A 25,753-nucleotide genomic window follows, 5' to 3' on the forward strand; every position below is an offset into this window, starting at 1 on the left:
TGGATTCTCCCCAAGTTATCTTTGCTGGAAGTAATTAATTCTACGTTGGAAATGCTATTATATCTTATTGTCGATAACCTTTGGAATAAATGGCATAGAATATAGAGCCTTCGGATGCAAAGTAGGAAGATACTTTAGTGAGCATCTAGTAGAGCCCCTTATGTTTTACATTTAATCTTATTTAATGTATATATTTATATATATAGATTAAAATTCAAATAGTATTACAAAGATGATAATAAAAAGAGTAGTCCCCTGCCCCATGACTCCCTGCTTCCAAATCTTACTCCCCAGAAGCAACCTTTTAGCCTTTTCTAATAATATGCTTATAGTCCTGTTTTTCAATTTTAGCCATTCCATTATCTATTGGTTTTCAGAAACAAAAGATGAAAATTTACTTTTCTAACACCCCTGCCCCACACCTTACAAATACATGTGATTCCATTCTCCTCTTCTCCCTATATAGTCATTGTGCTGGTTAGGATGTATTATGTCCCCCAAAATGCCATTATCTTTGATGCAGTCTTGTGTGGTCAGGAAATGTATTGGTGTTGATTGGGTTGGAGACTTTTGATTGAATGTTTCCATGGAGATGTGATCACTCAATTGAGGGCGAGATCTTTCACTGGATAATTTCCATGGAGGTGTGGCCCCACCCATTCAGCATGGGCCTTGATTAGTGTACTGGAGCACTATATAAGCTCAGACAGAAGGAGCAAGCTTGCTACAGCCAAGAGGGATGCTTTGAAGAACACCCAGGAGCTGAGAGAAGAGCTGAAGATGAGAGACAGTTGGAAGATGGCTGTTGAAAGCAGATTTTGCTCTGGAGAAGCTAAGAGAGGAAAAACGCCCCAAGAGCAACTGAGAGTGACATTTTGGAGGAACTGCAGCCTAGAGCGGATGTTCTGGGAGAAAGCCTTTTTGAAACCAGGACTCTGGAGCAGATGCTAGCCACATGCCTTCCCAGCTAATAGAAGTTTTCTGGACACCATTGGCCATCCTCCAGTGAAGGCACCAGATTGTTGGTATTACCTTGGACACTTTATGGCCTTAAGACTGTAACTGTGTAATCAAATAAACCCCCTTATGTAAAAGCCAATCCATCTCTGGTGTTTTGCATTCTGGCAGCATTAGCAAAACAGAACAGTTATTTCACAATTTTTAGTTAAATCAGTGTTTGATGTTTTATATAATTATAATCCATTCTCCTCTTTTCCCTATATAGCCATTTCACAATTTTTGGTTAAATTAATGCTTGATGTTTTATATTATTAGAAGTATGTAAATATAACTGACAGTTAAACCACGCAGTGTATTATGATTACATTTCCTTCCCTTTGCATTAATCTTTTTCTAAAGTTAATGACACTTCTTTAATAGTTTATTCAAATTTTTAGGTACTTATCACTAATTCTTTCCAAACTTCGAGAATTGTAAAATTAGTTTCAAAATAGTTACCTACCACCTGCAACACACACACATACCACATGAACCTTTTCCTTTAAAAATATCCCTCCTTGAGTTTTCTGTCCTCTTGGAATTTTCCATCCTCCTCCTTCAGGGCTGAAGCTGGGCAAGTTGTTTCTTAGGGAAGTCAAGGTTCAGAGATTTCTTTTCACCATTGTCCCAGGGATTTCTTGAATAATTATGCTTGTTCCTTACACTTACTGATAATTAATTATCAGCTTGCTATAGAATACCCGGTTGAAAATTGTTTTCCTTCAAGTTTTAAAGGAATTGCTCTATTCTCCTCTAATTCCCAGGGCTTCTGACAAGAAGGCCAATGCCATTCTTATTCCTAATCCATGGATGTGATCTATTTTTTTCCTCTGTTAGGTTTTAAGATCTTCTCTCTCTTTGATGTTTTGTAATTTAAAGCATAGTTCCTTTGTGTCTATTATCTCACTTATTCATTGAACTCAAACAGCTAGTAGTTTATTATTAAACATCCTTGCATAGCCTCTATATTTGTTCTCCCCCCCCGCCCCGCCCATCTTTTGTCTTCTAGGTCTAGCTCTTTCAGAGAGCTCCTCAATTTTATCCTCTATCACTCTATTAATTTTAAAATTTCTCTATCATATTGAAAAATTAAAAAAATTCTTTTCTGTACATTTGTTTATTGTTCACTTTTGTTAGCATTATCTTTTTGTTTCATCTATGCAATTCCTTGAAATAAATTCTTTATACACATACACACATATATCCTGTTGGTTCTGTTTCTCTCTAGAACCCTGACTAGTACAGATTTTGGTACCAGAAGTGAGGTTTGGCATGTCCACTAGTCACATTTCTGCCAAACCTGATGCTCACACAACTGAAATGCTCTAACCCTTTCCCCAGAGAAGGATGCAAGCCCTTGGATGATGTTCACTCTTCTTTGTGATATCCCATAACTTATATATTATAATGTAAACTTAGTACAACTAATATTATTTGATAAAGGGATAAGAAAGGGAGGGAAGGAAACAAAGATATTTTGCTATTTATACAAATACACCCACAAACATATTCATAACAAAATAAGGAAGAAATACCTCATCATCATTATAGTCCTCATTTCTGTAACTGGTCATGTGGTTCTAGCTGTTATTTATAGTGACCTTTCACTACCATTTCCATATTCCCTTTACTCTCAGTGAGCACTTCAGCTGGTCATAGTTCTTTTTCTTGTGGGGAGACCGGAAGCTTCATTCCTGAAGTGTCTCTGGGCCATTGGTAGTCCGTTCTTCAGGTCGGGTTGTCGTAGTTTTCCATCGACTTAAATTTCATAGAAGGCCTAAGGAACACCCTAAGGGATCTCATTATTCCAGACACATTCTTCCTTACCTCCATTGTGTAGTAGCCACCAAGTTTCCCCTTGGTGATCAGGATCCATCACTGCAGCCTGATGATTCAGAGGCAGGAGAAGACCATAGTGGTCGGGTGGCAGTCTTAATTTCCAGTTCAATGCAATCATTGTTGTCTTTCCTGGTAGAAGCACTCCTCCTTTTGGAACTGAGACCTCTAGACCAGCAGAGAATAAGGTCGTGGGGATAGGAAGCAAAAATTTTGCTAGTGAAAATTTACAAAAACAAGAAAGAGGATGAGAGGTTACCGTGGGCTGGAGGGAGGGAGAAAGGGGAGCTGTTGTTTAAAAGGGAAGTTTCTGTTTGGGGTGATAGAAGAGTTGCAATAATGGTAGCTGGTGATGGTAGAACAGCATTGTGCAAGTAATTAATGACACTGAATTGTACACTTGAAAATGGTTAAAATGGAAAAAAAAAAAAAAGCTAGTGAATCACTGAAGGTAGTAGTGAGTGGTACCACTTCCATTCCATCCCTTGATTCCTGGACCTGTGAATCCTGGCTATGGGAATAATACCACCATGCATTCACTGATTTAGAGAATATAACTGGAGATATTCTCCAGGTTCTCCTGGAGAACATTGTCCCAACCCTGCAAGGTACTGCCACTTAGCTGGCAGGCTACCAAATACCTAAGTCAATTGTGGCCATGGCGTGGAGTAAACAGGAGCCAGCTCACTTGTCCAGATTTTGTCTTGCTGCCATAGGTCCAGTAACACGCATGCTAACTGTTCTGACATTTTTTCACCCTTATTAACCCCTCTCTCTAGCTAAACTGATGTGGTTTGAGCAACTGAATGCCTGCCTCTGCTACACTGCTGTACATTTCATCCTTCTGAGAATTAGATTCCCTAATTACCTTGCTTGATGAAGTCTTCGACTATGACTCCCTCGCCCAACAAGGTGGATTTTCATATACTGTACCTGCTGTTGAGTAAGATCTTTCTGTGAGAGGTCAGATAGCTCTAAGTGTGACCCACATTCCACCTGACTCTGAATTTTGCATCCTGCTTGAAATCTTGGTTTAAATCAGAGAAACTGTGTAACTTGGCCAAGCAGACACAGACAATAAATGGTAGAGCCTGGATTCATTTACTTCTGTTTGCTTATAACGGTCATGCTCTTTCTGCCTTTAACAAGAAAAAGGTTTGAGATTTGTCATGTAGCATTGGATTGTCTATTACTGACATATCTCAAACCAAATTCAAATGTCATGCCTCTTTGGATGTGGTGCCCTGGAGTGCCTCTTCTCTCCAGAAGAACCAGCCCTCCTTATGTTTCCTTGTTCTTCCCCCTACTTTAGCCTGCAATCCTGAAAATCTTCAGCCCACTAGAGTTATGAATGTTGGGATCAAATTGTGAAGCTAAATCAGTGCTGATGACAGCAGATTAGGGACATAGGAAAATAGGAAACCAGAGAAAGAGATAGGTAATAAATATTTAAAGAGGGTATAAGGAGTTGGGCCAGGAACCAACCAGTTACTTTCTGCCCAAAAGCCCTGAAGGCATCTCTAACACAATGTATCAAAACTTCTCCCACACTTACCTTTTAATCTACTGTAAGCATATTCTACCTTCCTTATTTTCATTTACTACCTATCTAATTTTCCAGACTAGAAATTTAAGATAAATAATTATTTGCTCTCTCCCTTTTTACCTACAATTGTTAAACGGTGCCTGTGGATTATAGGCAATCAATTTCCTTAAGCTGTAACCCCTTCTCTTCCAGATTGCCACTTCTTTTTATAATTCTTCAAATATACTATAAATTCAAGAACCAAATATAAACATATTGGCCAGATGTGAGAGCAATTTAGATCCACTGTAGAAAATACAGTCCTTTAGCCAGAACAGAACTTGACAGGGCACAACAGCCACATATCTGCATCTGTACAGGACCTCATGCAAACCTCCAACCTTTTTCTCATTAAAGGCAGAAAGAGCATAATGTTGGTAAGCAAACAGATGTAGACTAATCCAGGTGCTACCATTTACTGTCTGTGTCTGACTGGCCAGGTTACATAGTGTCTCTGATCCTCAATTTCCTGGTTTGTAAAATGGGGATAATAATATTATCTACATTAGAGCATTGTTATATTGATTAAATTAGTTAATTAATTTATTCCAAAATGTTCACTGAGCTGATGCTCTGTGCCAGGCACTGTTCTAGATGCTAGGAAAACAGTAGGAAATAAAATATACAAAGATCCTTACTTGATAGAGCTTACATTTTAGTTGGTGGAGACAAAAAATAAATAAAATAAAAAAATGAAATAAATAGAATGTAGAGTAGATAAATGGTGATAAGAACAAGCCATATAAACTTGGCCAAATATCTTCCAAGCAAAAAGGACAGCAAATACAAATGTCTTTGAAATAAGAATGTTTCTGGAAGGTTTGAGGAACTGTAAGGAGGCCAGAGTGGCTGCAGTTGAGTGAGCAAGAGAGCAGTCAGAGATAAAGTGAGAGGGATAATGGTCTTATATGGCCATACTGGTCATTTACAGTAGATGCCCATTCCAATTGGGCAGCTGTGCCATACAGTGCTTGTGCACTGTATGATTTTTTTTTAATTTAATTTTACTGAGATTGTTCACATACCATACAATTAACCAAAGATCCAAAGTGCATAATTAGTTGCCCATGGTACCATCACACAGCTGTGCATCCATCACTACAATTTTTTTTTCAATTTTTAGAACATTTTCATTACTCCAGAAAAGAAATAAAGACAAAAAAAAAAAAAAAAAGAAAACTCACATCCTCCCATACTCCTAACCACCCCCCCCCATATTGACCCATAGTATTGGTATAGTACATTTGTTACTGTTGATAAAAGATTGTTAAAATATTGTTAACTGTAGTACATAGTTTGCAATAGGTATATATTTTTCCCTGTATACCTTTCTATTAACTTCTAGTTGTAATGTCATACATTTGTTCTAGTTCATGAAAGAGATTTCTAATATTTGTACAGTTAATCATGGAGATTGTCTGCCACAAGATTCACTGCTTTATATATTCCCATCTTTTAACCTCTGACTTTCCTTCTTGTGACATATGTGACTATAAGCTTTCCCTTTCCACCACATTGACATACCATTCAGCACTGTTAGTTATTCTCATAGTAATGTGCCACCATCACCTCTGTCCATTTCCCCTTAAGTTCAACCTAGTTGAATAGTCTGCTCATAATAAGTAACTGCCCCCCATTCTTTAACCTTGTTCTATATCCTGGTAACTTATGTTTCATGTCTATGAGTTTACATATTATAATAAGTGCATATCAGTGAGACCCTACAATATTTGTCCTTATGTGTCTGACTTATTTCACTCAATGTAGTGCCCTCAAGGTTTCTTTCATCAATTTTTTTAAAGATGGTTTTGTTCACCCACCATACTTTCCATCCAAAGTAATAGTCATATATTTATGTATTCACTACCATAACCACTATCTATGTAAGGACATCTCCATTTCTTCCACAAAGAAGGAGGAAGAGTCAAAGAAGGTACAGAGACAAAAGAAAAAGAAAACAAAAAAAAACATGACAGCTAAAAAGCAACAAAAGGAAAGATAGAGTTAACCTAAAGTAGAATAAAAGAATCAGACAACATCACCAATGCTTTGTGTCCCCCTCTTATAGGCATTTAGCTTTGGTATATTGCCTTTGTTACGTTAAAGGAAACATAGTACAATGTTTCTGTTAACTATAGTCTCTAGTTTGCATTGATTGTATTTTTTTCCCCATTACCACCCTATTTTTAACACCTTGCAATGTTGACATTCATTTGTTCTCCCTCATGTAAAAACAGATTTGTACATTTTATCACAATTGTTGAGCACTCTAGGTTTCACTGAGTTATACAGTCCCAGTCTTTATCTTTCCTCTTTCCTTCTCGTATCCCACATGGTCCTAACCTTCCTCTTTCATCCATACTCACAGTCATCTGTGTTCAGCATACTTACATTGTTGTTCTACCAAAACCCAAATTTGTGTTCCAAACCTCTCACTCCTCTCTTTTTCTATCTGTCTGTAGTGCTCCCTTTAGTATTTCCTGTAGCTCAGGTGTCTTGTTCACAAACTCTGTCATTGTCTGCTTGTCAGAGAATATTTTAAACTCTCCCTCATATTTGAAGGACAGTTTTGCCAGATATAGGATTCTTGGTTGGCAGTTTTTCTCTTTCAGTATCTTAAATATATCACACCACTTCCTTCTTGCCTCCATGGCTTTTACTGAGAAATCTGCACATAGTCTTACCAGGCTTCCTTTGTATGTGATGGATCGCTTTTCTCTTGCTGCTTTTAGGATTCTCTCTTTGTCTTTGAAGTTTGATAATCTGATTATTAAGTGTCTTGGCATAGGTCTATTCAGATCTATTCTGTTTTGGAGTATGCTGCGCTTCTTGGATCCATAATTTTACGTCTTTCATAAGAGATGGGAAATTTTCATTGTTTCCTCTATTATTGCTTCTGCACCTTTTCCCTTCTCTTCTCTTTCTGGAACACCCTTGACATGTACATTCATGCATTTCATGTTGTCATTCAATTTCCTGAGACGTTGCTCATATGTTTGCATTCTTTTCCCTATCTGTTCTTTTGAGTGTAGGTTTACAGATGTCTTGTTCTCCAGTTCCTGAATGTTTTCTTCTGCCTCTTGAGATCTGCTGTTGTATGTCTCCATTGTGTTTTTCATCTCTTGTTTTGTGCCTTTCATTTCCATAGATTCTGCCAGTTGTTTTTTCAAACTTTTGATTTCTACCTTATGTTCGCCCAGTGTTTTCTTTACAGTCTTCATGTCTTTTGTTGTATCTTCCCTGAACTCGTTGATTTGATTTAGCGTATTTCTTTGAAAATCTTTAATAATTGTTTCATTAAAGTGAAACAGTATCCCAACTGTATCTTGATTGAGGTGTTTGTTCCTTTGATTGGGCCATATCTTTATTTTTCCTAGTATAAATTGTAGCTTTCTGTTTTCTAGGCATCTGGTTTCCTTGTTTACCCCAATCGGATTTTCCCAGACCAGAATGGGTTTAGATTTCAGAATAGGGTTATATTCAGTTTCAGGTTTCCCTGAGGGTGTATCTTAGAAAATTGACAGACTTTCCTGTGAGGTCTCTAGTTGCCGTGCTTTTCCTAACCTGCCCAGCAGGTGGCGCCTGTCAGCCTGTTGCTTCCAACTGGTGTAAGGAGATGTGGCCCCTTCAGTTTCTGTTTTGGCTGTTTTTCCCCAGGCTCTGGGGTCTGGTTCTGAAGGGAAAGCTGGGCTCCATCTCCTTATTCTTAAGGAAGATACACCCCCTAGGGAGTTATCATCTGCATTTGAATAGTCTCTCTGACTCTGTTATCTCCATCCCTGTCTGTATCAGAGCAGTGTGAACTGAAAATGGCTGCAACTCTCTCCTCTGAGTCCTCAGGTTGAGAGAGAGAAAAAGGGACAGAAAGCCCCCTTTTAGAGCCAGTACATGGCCCCCCAGTTTCACTTGTTGGCCAGAGGTAACACCTGGTCTTCTGGGCTGCCCCTCCCAGGACAGAAGAGTCTTCTGTTTCTTCAAGGTCAGTTGTCACTAAAAGCCTCTGTCTGCTTGTTGGGAGTTTGTAGCTTGTATTCAGTGGTCCACATTTGTTAATTAAAACCCCATTTGGAGCTTGGTTGAACTATATTCGCTCACTCAGAGAGTGCCGCTCTCTAACACAGTGAGGTTTTGCAGCTCAGCCTCCCAGTACAGTTTCGCAGTTTTTACTTATAGATTTTATGCTGCAATCTCGGGCATTCCTCCCAATCCAGGTAGGTGTACAATGTGTGGACAGTCGTGGTTGTCTCCCAGCAGTTGTTGCAGATAGTTTACTAGTTGTCCTGGTTGTTTATTAGTTGTCTGTATGATATTTTAATACCGCTCCTGCTTATGGGTCTGTTAAGGAAATTGTGTATGAGAATAATGCAGCATAGTCTATGAAAGTAGGCATAGTGAAAGTTAATGAACTCTTGGAATAAAGCAAGTGATTATTTCTAGAAATTAAGTTTTAATTTTAAAAAGGCAGGATTAGAATATTATAGTGGTTAGGAATGAGGATAGATTTAGAATTCAGAAAAAACTAACAGTCATAGAAATTCTATGAATGGATGACATTTCTGATTTATTCAAGCTACTGTTCTCTGACCCTTATTCAAATTGACAGTGAATACCTCTCTGCCTTTGTCTTTGTGTTTTCCTCTACTTTACTCATTTTATCCAAGATGCTGCATTTTCCAGGAAGTCTTCTCTGTTGATCCTTACTAGATTGATAACTCCTTTACTCTACTTTATTTCGGGACCTCCTTTTTTTGCTCTCATGGTTTCTTCTGATATTATTTTACAATAAAATTGGAGATGAGACATTCTTTATTGTTGCAAATAGTGAATCCCTACCCTAAGCATCTAATTTTGGGGATTCTTAACTCAAATTACTAAAATCTATAATTTACTCATATTTACTCAGCAAAAGGGGCAAAATGTATTGGAACTTAGACTTGGTTTTTTTTTGCTTGGTTTTGGGTCTTGATATATTGAAAAGAGCAGAATAATTTGCAAGTGATAAAGAGACAGTGGTTGATTTTGGAATTTCCTTTCCTTTAAAGTGTCAGATTTGAGGCTTGAGAATTTTTGGTCTAGGGGAAAAAGTTCTGGTGTATCCAAATAAATGTTCCTGTTTCTTTAAAATATTTAAGATATCAGCTAATGGGTTTTTGTTTTTGTTTTTTTTTCAGGAAAAAAAAAAAAAGCAAGGGAATTATGGATATGCAAGGTGGTAGAAAGTTAGTGGAGGAAGTGATTACCATTTTGGCCATTCCCTGTTCCCCAGCCAATTATATAGATGGCTGGCTGCTCTGCAGGCTCATGGCCAAAAACTGATTTAATCATTTCACTCAGGGATTGTAGCCTCAGGATCACCAACTAACAAAGCAGAGAATGGAATCCCTTTGAGAGCAGAAATCTGACTTCTCCAGGATTTGGAATATATATGGCAAGTTACTGTTTCTTAGCCTTATGTTGGAATCTAGGCTGTGTGATACTGTAATTGCAAAAATGTACTGAGATAACCAGGATGAAAGTATGACCAAAGCCTAAATAAATATTGTATTCTCCAGTTAAAAAATCATGAATAAAAAGAACAATAAATATTCCATGATTTGGTATCATCTTTCTTTGGAAAAGAGACAAACTGAACAAACCGAACTGCTTTGAGTTTCTTTATAATGCACCGTGTTTTACTTCCTTCCTAGAATCTAGTTTACTGGTGCAGTGGAACCATAAGAAGTTGGATTATTCCCTTTTCCTATGGAAATGGATGTTTCTAAGCCTTTAACTTGAATGTATTTTGATGTAAAGCTCTTAGATTTTAACAAGCCTTCTCAACCTTGTTCCTCTTTTGAAATTATTCTATAAATAGAACTATGATTTGCCCACAGCTCTGTTCTGGGTTTCATTCACTTTTTTTTTTTTTTTTTTTTTTTTTAATCATCATTTTATTGAGATATATTCACATACCACGCAGTCATACAAAACAAATTGTACTTTCGATTGTTTACAGTACCATTACATAGTTGTACATTCATCACCTAAATCAATCCCTGACACCTTCATTAGCACACACACAAAAATAACAAGAATAATAATTAGAGTGAAAAAGAGCAATTGAAGTAAAAAAGAACACTAGGTACCTTTGTCTGTTTGTTTGCTTCCCCTACTTTTCTACACATCGATCCATAAACTAGACAAAGTGGAGTTTGGTCCTTATGGCATTCCCAATCCCACTGTCACCCCTCATAAGCTACATTTTTATACAACTGTCTTCGAGATTCATGGGTTCTGGGTTGTAGTTTAATAGTTTCAGGTATCCACCACCAGCTACCCCAATTCTTTAGAACCTAAAAAAGGTTGTCTAAAGTGTGCGTAAGAGTGCCCACCAGAGTGATCTCTCGGCTCGTTTTGGAATCTCTCTGCCACTGAAGCTTATTTCATTTCCTTTCACATCCCCCTTTTGGTCAAGAAGATGTTCTCCATCCCACGATGCCGGGTCTACATTCCTCCCCGGGAGTCATATTCCACGTTGCCAGGGAGATTCACTTCCCTGGGTGTCTGATCCCGCGTAGGGGGGAGGGCAGTGATTTCACCTTTCAAGTTGGCTTAGCCAGAGAGAGAGGGCCACATCTGAGCAACAAAGAGGCATTCAGGAGGAGACTCTTAGGCACAAATACAGGGAGGCCTAGCCTCTCCTTTGCAGCAACCGTCTTCCCAAGGGTAAAACTTATGGTAGAGGGCTCAACCCATCAAACCACCAGTCCCCTATGTCTGTGGTCATGTTAGCAACCATGGAGGTGGGGTAGGCGAATACCCCTGCATTCTCCACAGGCTCCTCAAGGGGGCACTACATCGTTTTTTTTTTTTTTTTTTTTTTTTTTCCTTGTTTGTCTTTTTTCTTTTTTTTTTTTTTTTTAACTTTCCCTTCTTTTTTCAAATCAACTGTATGAAAAAAAAAGTTAAAAAGAAAACAAACATACAATAAAAGAACATTTCAAAGAGACCATAGCAAGGGAGTAAGAAAAAGACAACTAACCTAAGATAACTGCTTAACTTCCAACATGTTCCTACTTTACCCCAAGAAAGTTACATACTATAGCAACATTTCAGTGAACTTGTTCCTACTACATCCATCAGAAATTAACAGACCATAGTCATTTCTGGGCATCCCCAGAACGTTAAATAGCTTATCTGTTCTTCTTGGATTATTGTTCCCCCTTCCTTAATTGCTCTCTACTGCTAGTTCCCCTACATTCTACATTATAAACCATTTGTTTTACATTTTTCAAAGTTCACATTAGTGGTAGCATATAATATTTCTCTTTTTGTGCCTGGCTTATTTCGCTCAGCATTATGTCTTCAAGGTTCATCCATGTTGTCATATGTTTCACCAGATCATTCCTTCTTACTGCCGCGTAGTATTCCATCGTGTGCATATACCACATTTTATTTATCCACTCATCTGTTGATGGACATTTGGGTTGTTTCCATCTCTTGGCAATTGTGAATAATGCTGCTATGAACATTGGCGTGCAGATATCTGTTCGTGTCACTGCTTTCCGATCTTCCGGGTATATCCCGAGAAGTGCAATCGCTGGATCGAATGGTAGCTCTATCTCTAGTTTTCTAAGGAACTGCCAGACTGACTTCCAGAGTGGCTGAACCATTATACAGTCCCACCAACAATGAATAAGAGTTCCAATTTCTCCACATCCCCTCCAGCATTTGTAGTTTCCTGTTTGTTTAATGGCAGCCATTCTAACCGGTGTTAGATGGTATCTCATTGTGGTCTTAATTTGCATCTCTCTAATAGCTAGTGAAGCTGAACATTTTTTCATGTGTTTCTTGGCCATTTGTATTTCCTCTTCAGAGAACTGTCTTTTCATATCTTTTGCCCATTTTATAATTGGGCTGTCTGTACTATTGTCATTGAGTTGTAGGATTTCTTTGTATATGCAAGATATCAGTCTTTTGTCAGATACATGGTTTCCAAAAATTTTTTCCCATTGAGTTGGCTGCCTCTTTACCTTTTTGAGAAATTCCTTTGAGGTGCAGAAACTTCTAAGCTTGAGGAGTTCCCATTTATCTATTTTCTCTTTTGTTGCTTGTGCTTTGGGTGTAAAGTCTAGGAAGTGGCCTCCTAATACAAGGTCTTGAAGATGTTTTCCTACATTATCTTCTAGGAGTTTAATGGTACTTTCTTTTATATTGAGATCTTTGGTCCATTTTGAGTTAATTTTTGTGTAGGGTGTGAGGTAGGGGTCCTCTTTCATTCTTTTGGATATGGATATCCAACTCTCCCAGCCCCATTTGTTGAAAAGACCATTATGGCTCAGTTCGGTGACTTTGGGGGCCTTATCAAAGATCAGTCGGCCATAGATCTGAGGGTCTATCTCTGAATTCTCAATTCGATTCCATTGATCTATATGTCTATCTTTGTGCCAGTACCATGCTGTTTTGGCAACTGTGGCTTTATAATAAGCTTCAAAGTCAGGGAGTGTAAGTCCTCCCACTTCGTTTTTCTTTTTTAAAGTGTCTTTAGCAATTCGAGGCATCTTCCCTTTCCAAATAAATTTGATAACTAGCTTTTCCAAGTCTGCAAAGTAGGTTGTTGGAATTTTGATTGGGATTGCATTGAATCTGTAGATGAGTTTGGGTAGAATTGACATCTTAATGACATTTAGCCTTCCTATCCATGAACATGGAATATTTTTCCATCTTTTAAGGTCCCCTTCTATTTCTTTTAGTAGAGTTATGTAGTTTTCTTTGTATAGGTCTTTTACATCTTTGGTTAAGTTTATTCCTAGGTACTTGATTTTTTTAGTTGCTATTGAAAATGGTATCTTTTTCTTGAGTGTCTCTTCAGTTTGTTCATTTCTAGCATATAGAAACATTACTGACTTATGTGCATTAATCTTGTATCCCGCTACTTTGCTAAATTTGTTTATTAGCTCTAGTAGGTGTATCGTTGATTTCTCAGGGTTTTCTAGATATAAGATCATATCATCTGCAAACAATGACAGTTTTACTTCTTCTTTTCCAATTTGGATGCCTTTTATTTCTTTGTCTTGCCGGATTGCCCTGGCTAGCACTTCCAGCACAATGTTGAATAACAGTGGTGACAGCGGGCATCCTTGTCTTGTTCCTGATCTTAGAGGGAAGGCTTTCAGTCTCTCACCATTGAGTACTATGCTGGCTGTGGGTTTTTCATATATGCTCTTTATCATGTTGAGGAAGTTTCCTTCAATTCCTACCTTTTGAAGTGTTTTTATCAAAAACGGATGTTGGATTTTGTCAAATGCTTTTTCAGCATCTATTGAGATGATCAATTGATTTTTCCCTTTCGAGTTTTTAATGTGTTGTAATACATTGATTGTTTTTCTTATGTTGAACCATCCTTGCATGCCTGGAATGAACCCCACTTGGTCATGGTGTATGATTTTTTCAATGTGTCTTTGGATTCGATTTGCAAGTATTTTGTTGAGGATTTTTGCATCTATATTCATTAGGGAGATTGGCCGGTAGTTTTCCTTTTTTGTAGCATCTTTGCCTGGTTTTGGTATTAGATTGATGTTAGCTTCATAAAATGAATTAGGTAGTGTTCCATTTTTTTCAATGTTTTGAAAGAGTTTGAGTAAGATTGGTGTCAGTTCTTTCTGGAAAGTTTGGTAGAATTCCCCTGTGAAGCCATCTGGCCCTGGGCATTTATTTGTGGGAAGATTTTTGATGACTGATTGGATCTCTTTGCTTGTGATGGGTTGGTTGAGGTCTTCTATTTCTTCTCTGGTCAGTCTAGGTTGTTCATATGTTTCCAGGAAATTGTCCATTTCTTCTACATTATCCAGTTTGTTGCCATACAGTTGTTCATAATATCCTCTTATAATTTTTTTAATTTCTTCAGGATCTGCAGTTATGTCACCTTTTTCATTCATTATTTTGTTTATATGGGTCTTCTCTCTTTTTGATTTTGTCAGTCTAGCTAGGGGCTTGTCAATCTTGTTGATCTTCTCAAAGAACCAACTTTTGGTGATATTTATCCTTTCTATTGTTTTTTTGTTCTCTATGTCATTTATTTCTGCTTTAATCCTTGTTATTTCTTTTCTTGTACTTGGTTTAGGATTGGTTTGCTGTTCATTTTCTAGCTTCTTCAGTTGATCCATTAGTTCTTTGATTTTGGCTCTTTCTTCCTTTTAATATATGCGTTTAGTGCTATAAATTTCCCCCTTAGCACTGCTTTTGCTGCATCCCATAGGTTTTGGTATGTTGTGTTCTCATTTTCATTCGTCTCTATATATTTAGCAATTTCTCTTGCTATTTCTTCTTTAACCCACTGATTGTTTAGGAGTGTGTTGTTTAACCTCCAGGTATTTGTGAATTTTCTAAGTCTCTGATGGTTATTGACTTCTAATTGTATTCCATTGTGGTCAGAGAATGTGCTTTGAATAATTTCAATCTTTTTAAATTTATTGAGGCTTGTTTATGTCCCAGCATATGATCTATTCTGGAGAAAGTTCCGTGAGCACTAGAAAAGTATGTGTATCCTGTTGATTTGGGATGTAATGTCCTGTAGATGTCTGTTAAATCTAATTCATTTATCAGATTGTTTAGGTTTTCAATTTCCTTATTGGTCTTCTGTCTGGTTGATCTATCTATAGGAGAGAGTGATGTGTTGAAGTCTCCCACAATTATTGTGGAAACATCAATTGCTTCCTTTAGTTTTGCCAATGTTTCTCTCATGTATTTTGTGGCACCTTGATTGGGTGCATAGACATTTACGATTGTTATTTCTTCTTGCTGAATTGCCCCTTTTATTAGTATGTAGTGGCCTTCTTTGTCTCTCAAAACATCCCTGCATTTGAAGTCTATTTTATCTGAGATTAATATTGCTACACCTGCTTTCTTTTGGCTGTAGCTTGCATGAAATATTTTTTTCCATCCTTTCACTTTCAGTTTCTTTGTGTCCCTGTGTCTAAGATGAGTCTCTTGTATGCAACATATTGATGGTTCATTTTTTTTGATCCATTCTGCGAATCTATATCTTTTAATTGGGGAGTTTAATCCATTTACATTCAACGTTAAAACCGTGAAGGCATTTCTTGAATCGGCCATCTTATCCTTTGGATTATGTTTGCCATATTTTTCCCTCTCTCTATTAATATCCTTTATTGTACCCATACCGAATCTCTTTAGTACTGAACCTTTCTCCAAGTCTCTCTGTCCTGTCTTTGTTTCTCTGTCTGTAGGGCTCCCTTTAGTATCTCCAGTAGGGCAGGTCTCTTGTTAGCAAATTCTCTCAGCATTTCTTTGTCTGTGAAAAATTTAAGCTCTCCCTCAAATTTGAAGGAGAGCTTTGCTGGATAAAGTATTCTTGGCTGGAAATTCCTCTCACTCAGAATTTTAAATATATCGTGCCACTGCCTTCTCGCCTCCATGGTGGCTGCTGAGTAGTCACTACTTAGTCTTATGCTGTTTCCTTTGTATGTGGTGAATTGCTTTTCTCTTGCTGCTTTCAGAACTTGCTCCTTCTCTTCTATGTTTGACAGTGTGATCAGTATATGTCTCGGAGTGGGTTTTTTTGGATTTATTCTATTTGGAGTTCGCTGAGCATTTATGATTTGTGCATTTATGTTGTTTAGAAGATTTGGGAAGTTTTCCCCAACAATTTCTTTGAATACTCTTCCTAGACCTTTACCCTTTTCTTCCCCTTCTGGGACACCAATGAGTCTTATATTCGGACGTTTCATATTATCTATCATATCCCTGAGGTCCATTTCGAGTTTTTCAATTTTTTTCCCCATTCTTTCTTTTATGTTTTCATTTTCCATTCTGTCATCTTCCAGGTCACTGATTCGTTGTTCAACTTCCTCTAGTCTTGTACTATGAGTGTCCAGAATCTTTTTAATTTGGTCAACAGTTTCTTTAATTTCCATAAGATCATCCATTTTTTTATTTAGTCTTGCAATGTCTTCTTTATGCTCTTCTAGGGTCTTCTTGATTTCCTTCATATCCCGTACTAGGGTCTCATTGTTCATCTTTAGTTCTTTGAGTAGCTGCTCTAGGTGTGTCTCTTCTGGTCTTTTGATTTGGGTGCTTGGGCTTGGGTTATCCATATCGTCTGGTTTTTTCATATGCTTTATAATTTTCTGTTGTTTTTGGCCTCGTGGCATTTGCTGACCTTGATAGGGTTCTTTTAGGGTTTGTAGACCAGTTGAAGTCCTTATCTCTAATTTATCAGATCTACAGCTTCGTGGAGTACACTTTCTCTAACTAACCAGCAGGTGGCGTCCACGAGCCACCTGTTCTCCACAAGCCAGATCTCCCCTGCTTAGCCTTTTTGGTGAGTGGGGGAGTGAGTCTTGTGGGGCCCAATTGGTGTCCCAAGCTTGCGTGTGTAGTTGGTGTTGCCTGCCCTGTATGTGGGGCGTGTTTCTGGGCAGTCGGGGAGGGGGGGTGGCCCTAACAATCAAATCTCCCTGATGATCCTAGAGTTTTAAAGCTACTGCAATAGTCTAATCCTTCAGTTCAGTCCTGCCACAGTTTGTCTCTGCCACTGACCCACAAGTCTTTGGTATTGGCGTATGGCTCCTGAGACTTGCAAGTGGGCCCCTCTTCCAGGCTGTGCACCCCGGGTCCTCTGTTGAGGGATGACTGTGCTATGTCGCAGGTGAGTGCCGTCCCCCCAGGGCAGTTCTGGGCTGCTGGGCTGTGTTGGGAGGCTCCCAGTCTGCTCAAATGATGGCTGAATGGGGCTCTGTTAATTCACACTGCTCCCCCTTCCCAGCTCTGGGACATTCAGCTGAGGTTGCAGGGAAGGCTAATATCCACGCCCAGTTTTGTGGTGTGTGCCTGTTATTTGAAGCACTTCCGTCACACTGGGTTGTCTGGGGCAGCTCTGGGCTATGGGGCTGGCGATGGGCAGGAGTGTTCCCTGTCCACCAGGATGGTGGCTGTGAGCGGACACCCCCCTTTTCTTGGGAAGTTGTGTTGTTTAGTGAATTTTCTCAGCCACTGGATTATTGCCTTTTGTCTCAGAGCTCTCTTAGTTCTGCTCTTGACTTGACGTGCCCAAATTTCAATTCTTTGAAGCTTTCTGTATTGAGCTTCTTAGAGTAATTGTTTTAGAAAAAGCAAAAAGGGTTTAAAAAAAAAAAAAAAAAACGGCCCTCCTCAGAGATCTAATGGGTTATTGAAATGCTAATAGACAAAGCAACCAGGGCCATTAAGGAAAAGTGCCCAGGGCAGAGAGATCAGCCTTGCTTCGGGATTTGCATATGCGCCTCAAGGCCTGATCTCCGCCCTTCCCCTTTCTGTGTTCACCAGAACTCCAAAAATCCTCCGCTTTTATTTTGGAGTTTTTCGTGTTGTTTTTTTTCTATGCTTGTCTCCTCTCTGCTGGGCTGGCTGCTCTCAGAGTCTCTGGTGTCTGGCCTCAGTCTATCTATGGTTGGAGTTTGAATCAGTAGAATGAGTTTCCGGTAAGAGCAGCCACTGCAATTCTCCCTTCTCCTTCCTGGAGCTGACAGCCCCTCCTCCCCCGGGACTGAGCCTGGCAGGGAGGGGCGCGGGTCCCCTGGCCGCAAAAACTTACAGATTTCGCTGATCTCAGCAGTTCCACGTTTTCATGAGTGTTGTATGAAGTATGCCCAAAGACAGATTGCTCTGTGGTGTCCAGTCCACGCAGTTCCTGGCTTTTTACCTACTTTCCTGGAGGAGTAACTAAAACATACAGCTCACCAGTCTGCCATCTTGCCCCGCCTCCCTTCATTCACTTTTAACTACTCACTGCTTTCCATTTATGCTGCTCCTGGCTTGAAAACCCCTCTTAGAGGACAGATACTGATGAGATTTTCTCTATCTGAGTTCAGGCAACTCTGGCCCTTGATAAACCAAAATCAAATGAATCCAATAGAGCACAGAAGGTAGGGGTGGCCAGGGTTGAAGTTCAGACAGGAAAGTCTAGAAAGGTGATTCAAAAAATGTTTATTGTGTGCCAAATACTATTATAGGTGATAAGAGTAAAGCAGTGAACAGCAGACCAAGTCCCTGCCCACATGGCACTTCCATTCCAGTTTAGCCTGACAATTAAAAATTAAACAGACACCAATAACATATATATTTTATTGTCAAGTAGAAAGTACTATGAAGAAAAGTAAGCAGTGTAAGGTAACAACGAATAATGGAGTTATGTGCTATTTTATACAATGTTGTCAGGGAAGGTCTATCTTAGAAGGGGACATTTGAGCAGGAATCTAAAGTGAGAGCAAGCAATGCATATATATTCTGGGTGAAGAAATGTAAATGATCTAGGCAAAAAAAAGTTGCTAATATTGGAATTATAAAAGGGCTAGATATTTGGGGGTGGGGTACCTTCCAAATCACAGTTAGTAACATCAGCTGTTCCCTCCTTCCCTCCTTCCCTCTTTCCTTCCTTCCTTCCTTCCTTCCTTCCTTTCCTCCTTCCTTCCTTCCTTCCTTCCCTCCCTCCCTCCTTCCTTCCTTCCTTCCCTCCCTCCTTCCTTCCTTCCTTCTTTCCTTCCTTCCTTCCTTCCCTCCCTCCCTCCTTCCTTCCTTCCCTCCCTCCCTCCTTCCTTCCTTCCTTCCTTCCCTCCTTCCTTCCTTCCTTCCCCCTGACCTCCCTTCCTCCCTTTCTCCTTTTTTTATTTTTCTTTTTCCTCTCCCCCACCCCCAAAAAACATTCCACACTCTCTGAACAATAAGAAGGCAGTTGGCACTAGAAAGAGCAGAGGGCTGGATCCAGAAGACTTGCGTTCAAGCCTTGATGTTTGCGTTTACTAGCTGTGTGGCTGCAAGTAAGTCATTCCCCCTCAGATAACCACATTTAACTTGTAATAATTGGGAGATCATAATAAATGGCAACTGCTGTGTCAGGCACGCCTTGCTGGGCACTTTATATTATCTGTTCTCAAAGCAACCCGGTAAGGTAGGAATTATCCTCATTTCAGAGATAAGTAGGTGCTCTATCAATGTTTCCTTTCCCTTCCACCTTCCAGGCTCTGTGTGAAAGCACTTTGTAAGACACTAAAAGTTGGGCTATTATGCATGTTATATCACCCCTCTCAGTCTGCAGTGTGTGCCCCTGGGGGCATGAGGCCTCTGAATAGATATAAGTGTTGTTTACCCTATGATAAATACTTTAGAAATTCTTTGACTAAAAATATATTATGGAGAAATTGCAAGTTTTAGGTTTATAAATAAAAAACAAAACTTCAGAGAAAAAACTGTCTTCCTCCCTATATAAAATGTGACTAAAATGTGATTATATTTTATCTAATAGGGTTATAGTAGGATGAAATTCTTATAGACAAGTAGAAAACATGCCCAGCTAACTGTGAGCATATAATAGGTGCTCACCAAATGTCAGCTGTCTTCTTCCTTGTTTTTGGTAGGACTGGCACATTTAGGTGGCTCTGGCATTACAAGTATTTCACCTGTGTTACTTCTTTTAGAAATGTTCTAGGTAATAGTTGAAGTTAAACTTTTGAACTCTATATGTGTAAGTAAAGTTTCTCCAGCCCTCTGCAGCTTGTAGGAAAAAAAAATAATAAGGCCAATTAATGGTAATGATTCAGAATTTATGAACCTTGACTCTACTGATATGGGTGTTCAAGCTCCCCTAACAGTCACAGTCATAACTTGCTCCTTGGCTGTGTCCTCCACCCCATAGGAAGCTGCTCTGGAAGTCACTAAGTGGGACATCTTTTCATGTGTCTATTGGACATCTGAGTAAATTGCTTTTTCATTCCTTTTGCCCGTTTTTCAAATGGACTGTTTATCTTTTGCTTATTGATATGTGGGTCTCCTACACTCTGAATACACAATCTCTATTAGTTATATACTTTGAAGATATCACATTATCTGGCTTGTATTTTCACTTTGTTCACTGTGTCCTTTTTTAGAAAGAGATTTAGAATTGCACATAATCAAATTTAAGTTTTCCTTCCTGGCTTGTACTTTTTGTGCCTTGTGTAAGAAACCTACCCCTTCTCAATGTAATAAGAAATTCCTACATTTTTTCAAATGGTGTTACTATTCACATTTATGTCTTTCTACATTTATATATATACATGCACACACACACACATATGTATACACATATATAAATTATATATTTTATGATGTGAGATAAAGACCCAATATCATCACTCCCAATATAGATTTGTCCCAACACTTTCTATAGTTGGCCATCCTTTCCTTGTGATTTATGGCACTTTGGATCTATACTGTGTTCTCCTTTACATGCAGTTCTATTACCACACTCTCTGTTGTTATCTGTTAGTCTATTTTTCCCTGTGCCACTATCATACTGTTTTAATTATTATACACAAATAAGTATCTAGTAGGTCTAGAGCTTCTTTAATAATCATCTTGAAATTTGGCTTAGGTATTTTGATCCGTACTCTTTGATGTGAATTTTAGGATCAATCTGATAACTTTTATGGAAAATGTTTGAGATTATGTATGACATTTATAGGTTAATTTGAGAAGAGTGCCATCTTCATGTTATAAATCTTTCCATTCAAAATATCACTTGTATCTCTGTCTATTTAGGTCTTTTTAAAATATCATCCAATAAAGTTTTATAATTTTCACTGTAAAGGTTTTACACATTTTTTTTGTTAGATGTTCTTAAGTACCTTGCAGTTTTGTAGTTATTAGAAATCATAACTTTTTATTCGTTGTTTTTTTGATTGTGTGTTACCGAAATAAAGAAATATACTTTTTGTATATTGATTTCATATCCAGAAACTTTGCTGAGTTATTAATTCTAAGACTTTTTTAATTATCTTGGATATTACACATAGTGAAATATCTACAATGTGGGGTTAGCATTGAGATAGATAAACAGATCAATAAGAACACAATAAAGAGCCCAGAAATAGATCCACTCATGTGGTAACTGATAATGATGCAAAAGCAAGTCAATGGAGAAAGGATATTCTTTTCAATATATGTTGTAAAACCCCAAATTACAAGATTTTTAGAGGAAAGCACAGGAGAAAATCTTTTGATCTGTGTTAAGCAAAGATTTCTCAGGCATGATACCAAAAACACAATCCATAAAAGAACAAATCGGTAAATTTGACTTCATCAAGTGTATAGATATGCCAACATTTATCAAATTTTGTACTTTAAAGATACTTACTTTGTTGAATATCATTTAAGCCTTCTTGATAACTTTGTGTAAAAAATAAGAAGAATATATTCTGTTCTCTAAGAATTCCGGAGACACGTATAACCTTTGAAGATATCCTTTCTGGGCAACGGTGACAATTTCCCTTAAGAAGTTCTTACTTAGATTTCACCCAAATCTCCTTTACTGTACTGTAAATATTTTACTTATTTTCATTCTACAAAGATATTAACATCACATCTTGCTTAGTATTTGAATGTAGAATTCATTTTTGGTGGTATAACGTTATGTTTTGAATTTCTTATAGGCTGATTCCAAAGTCGTGAAATGGAGAGTGAATATAAGGAAATCCTGTTATTAAAGGGCCTGGATAACATCACTGATGAGGAACTCCATAGGTTTAAGTACTTTCTTACAGATGAGCTGCCGATCTCCACAGGCAAGTTAGAGAATGCAAATAGGACTGAGGTGGCTAATTTGATGATTCAAAATGCTGGTGCAGTCTCGGCTGTGATCAAGACCATTCATATTTTCCAGAAGTTGAATTACAGGCATGAGGCAAAAAATCTTCAGGAGGAGAAGGAAAAAGGTAACGTGGGAATATTTTCACCTCCCCAGTCCATCTGTCTAGCTAATCCAGGACATTTCATTTTATGACATCAGTGATATAATGCCCCCAGTGCCTGTTGGAATGTATTTGCTAACTTGATGTATTTGCTCCTTTGACCCCTTTACTGAGAATCACTAGAAAGTGTTTGTTACTGATCTTACAAATCCCTTCCAGTATGTTTGTCATCTCTTGCTCTAGCTATAGAGTTACCACTTACCATTTCATAGACTTTCACCCTGTGCTGTCTTTTTCTCCAGACTGCTTTGCAGTGACAATGAACAGAGGAATTCAATGTTAACTTCTCAATGCACAGCTTACATAAATATGTAATGTTCTTCAAAGTTTACAGAAGGCTTGGAGATAACATAAAGGAATTATAGCTCTGAAAATCCTTAAATGGGAAATTAGACACATTTGCTCCTGCACACAGACTGGCCATCCCTCTCCTTAGGCACAACATGTTATGTTCTCAGTTAATTCTCCTTTCTACAGTGGAAGTCTTGTTTCCCAGATTCTCTTGTAATTCATAGGTTGCCTCTCCTTCTCTCTACTACAACTGCTACTGACAATATAAATTTATCCAAACAAAGACTTAAAAATATGATTAAACATTCCCCAATAGCCTGGCAGTGGAGGGAGAGTCTCAGGGGGCTCAGAAGCTGGACAATCGTAGGTATTGGTGGCAAGAGAAGCAGCATTCAGAACCCGGTGCAGAAAGGAATGAAAACAGACAGAACTCAGAAAAGCACAGAAATCAAAATTAAACAACTTTGTTTCCCCACAGCATCAGTCATCTGCACTGTCCAATCTTGCCCAATTAGAACAAGCTTAATCAGACATGGATTGTGGCCAAACTTCACCAACCATTCCTGGTTTTTTCCAATAGCAATTCTGTGCTTATTTGGAGTTTTCTCAATGATGAAACTGTCAGAACCATTTGTTGTGCCTTCTTTTAGTAGGACCAGATAAAAATATGAGCCTAAGTGTGATCCTTCCTCTTTGGACATACTCTAACCTGGCACTGCTGCTCCCCATGTTCACTCACCGATTATGTCTGCTACAAACCAGTTATCATCTTACAGGGCATCAGCTTCATCGTGATCTGGGTGCTGCTCATGTTTGGTCAAGGTCTGATGGCCATGCAGGTGCTGGTGGTCACCTATGGCTTGGTCTCTGCCACCAAGGTGGCCTCCTATGCCTACGTATAGTATGGTCAGCCCGGACATTACCAGAGAGTGAGCAGCTACTGTAGGAGTGTGACACTGGTGGCCTACATGGCAGGCTCTGTGCTGGCCCAGGTGCTGGGATACCTGGCCAATGTGCCATACCTTGACCTCAACATCATATCCTTGGCCTCTGTCTCTGTGACCTTCCTTTTCTCCCTTTTTCTACTGATGCCCAAGAAGAGTATGTTCTTTCATGTAAAACCCAGCAAAGAAGCTCCTCAAAGGCTATCAGGAAAAGAAGCTGTCTTAGATGAGCACCATAAGGATCACCGACCAGTCCACCAAGAGTCTGTCAACATTTCAGAGCCTGAGGACGATGGCTAATTAGGCAGCCCAAAGCCAAAAATGTGGCTTAGAGAGTTTTTATCCAGTGATTTCAAGATTTGAGGGAGTGCTACTCCTCAAAGCACCTTTTGTTACTGGTCCCTCTGGTGGGCTTTATCCACAGCAGGTTTTAACCAGGTTTTGAACTATGTTTAAATCCTGTGGGATTACAAGTCAGCATCCCAAAGTTCTACAATATATAACAATAGTGGATGCACTTTGTGCCGGTTTGAATGTATGTCCCCCAGAAAAAGCAATGTTCTTTGATGCAGTCTTGTGGGGCAGACATATTAGTGGGGATTAAGTTGGAACGTTTGGATTAGGTTGTTTCCATGGAGATGCGCCCCACCCAACTGTGGGTGATAACTCTGATTGGATAATTTCCATGGAGATGTGGCCCCGCCCATTCAGCATGGGTCTTGATTAGTTTACTGGAGCACTATATAAGCTCAGACAGAAGAGGTGAGCTTGCAACAGCCAAGAGGGACACTTTGAAGAATGCACATGAGCTGAGAGAGGAGCTGCAGATGAGAGACAGTTTGAAGACAGCAGTTGAAAGCAGACTTTTGCTCTGGAGAAGCTAAAAGATGATGAATGCCCCAAGAACAACTGAGAGTGACATTTTGGAGAGAAGCTGAAGCCTAGAGAGGAACATCCTGGGAGAAAGCCTGTTTGAAACCAGAACTCTGGAGCAGACACCAGCCACATGCCTTCCCAGCTAACAGAGGTTTTCCAGACATCACTGGCCACCCTCCAGTGAAGGTACGCGATTGTCAATTCCTTACCTTGGACAGAGGAACATCCTGGGAGAAAGCCTGTTTGAAACCAGAACTCTGGAGCAGACACCAGCCACATGCCTTCCCAGCTAACAGAGGTTTTCCAGACATCACTGGCCACCCTCCAGTGAAGGTACGCGATTGTCAATTCCTTACCTTGGACACTTTATGGCCTTAAGACTGTAACTGTGTAACCAAATAAATCCCCTTTTATAACAGCCAATCCATTTCTGGTGTTTTCCATTCCAGCAGCATTAGCAAACTAGCAACCTTTGGAGGTGCCCTGGCAGCCTTTGCAGTAGGCTACGTGAAAGTCAACCAGAGACTTTTGTGAGTGTTAGTTAGCACTGGGGATCTTCTCAGCAGCAGATGCAGGTTCTCTGTTTCTCAAGCATTACACAACTCATATTTGGGTGTGCTTTGCTGGTCTTTTGATATTCAAGTCAAGTTACATGTTTCTTATAACCATAGCAGCATTTCAGATTGCTGTGAATCTCAGCATGGAGCACTATGCCCTGGTGTTTGGAATCAACACCTCCGTGGCCTTGTTGATCCAGACCATCCTAACTGTGACCATGGTTGATGGCCAAGGCGTGGGGCTTCCGGTCGCATTCAGGTTTGATTCATGGAAGTTACTTCTCAGTCTTTGTTAGAATTTTCTTAAAGGGAAGCATTGATATAATCTATTCAGCCAAATGCAAAACAAGAATGTTTCTCCCCTACTGATCAGAATCCACATGGACTGGTTGATCCAGAGCCTGATATGAGAACAGTAACACGTTTTTAGCCGAGTCTCACCTAAAATGGAATCAAAGGACAGGCGACTCATTGAAAATACATGGTGTTTTGTGTATGTACTTTGTATTTTAATGTTTTGTCCTAGATTAAGATACTGTGAAAATGGAGAGCGGATGCTTAATGTATGCATAATTTTAAAATAGATTGGGTTTAAATGTTTGGAAACAGATAGAGGTGATGGTAGCTCAATATGGTGAGTGTAATTAACAGGACTGAATTATGAGTGTGACTGTGGTTGAAAGGGGAGGTTTAAAGTCAACTATGTCACTAGAAGGAAATCTAGAGAATAAAACATGGGACTGTATAACACAGTGAACCCTATGGTGGACGATGGTGGTGGTTAAAAGTACAAATGTAAAAATGATCTTTCATTAACAAGAACAATATATGTCATTATTGGAGGCAGTAATAGAGTGGTATATGAGAAAAATTGCACCTATTGCAAACTATGGGCTATAGTTA

At 39.0% G+C, this 25,753-nt stretch overlaps 1 protein-coding gene and 1 pseudogene across 7 annotated transcripts in view; both read left to right on the forward strand.

Moving 5' to 3' along the window:
• The window catches only part of AIM2 (absent in melanoma 2), a 154,907-nt gene that overhangs the window by 113,398 nt on the left and 15,756 nt on the right, over positions 1 to 25,753 (forward strand). For 6 of the 7 annotated variants that reach the window (XM_037825627.1, XM_037825624.1, XM_037825626.1 and 3 more), the window contains one exon: positions 21,865 to 22,146. In XM_037825627.1, the coding sequence (XP_037681555.1) occupies positions 21,885 to 22,146 (262 nt within the window). In that variant the 5' untranslated portion in view covers positions 21,865 to 21,884. Of the gene's footprint in view, positions 1 to 19,123; positions 19,216 to 21,864; positions 22,147 to 25,753 lie in introns of all 7 variants that reach the window. The other variant, XM_037825625.1, reaches the window with a different exon arrangement.
• On the forward strand, positions 22,199 to 24,044 carry LOC119526500 (annotated as a pseudogene).

Source organism: Choloepus didactylus, chromosome 2 (genome assembly GCF_015220235.1).
Source record: "Choloepus didactylus isolate mChoDid1 chromosome 2, mChoDid1.pri, whole genome shotgun sequence".
Classification (NCBI taxonomy): Eukaryota; Metazoa; Chordata; class Mammalia; order Pilosa; family Megalonychidae; genus Choloepus; species Choloepus didactylus.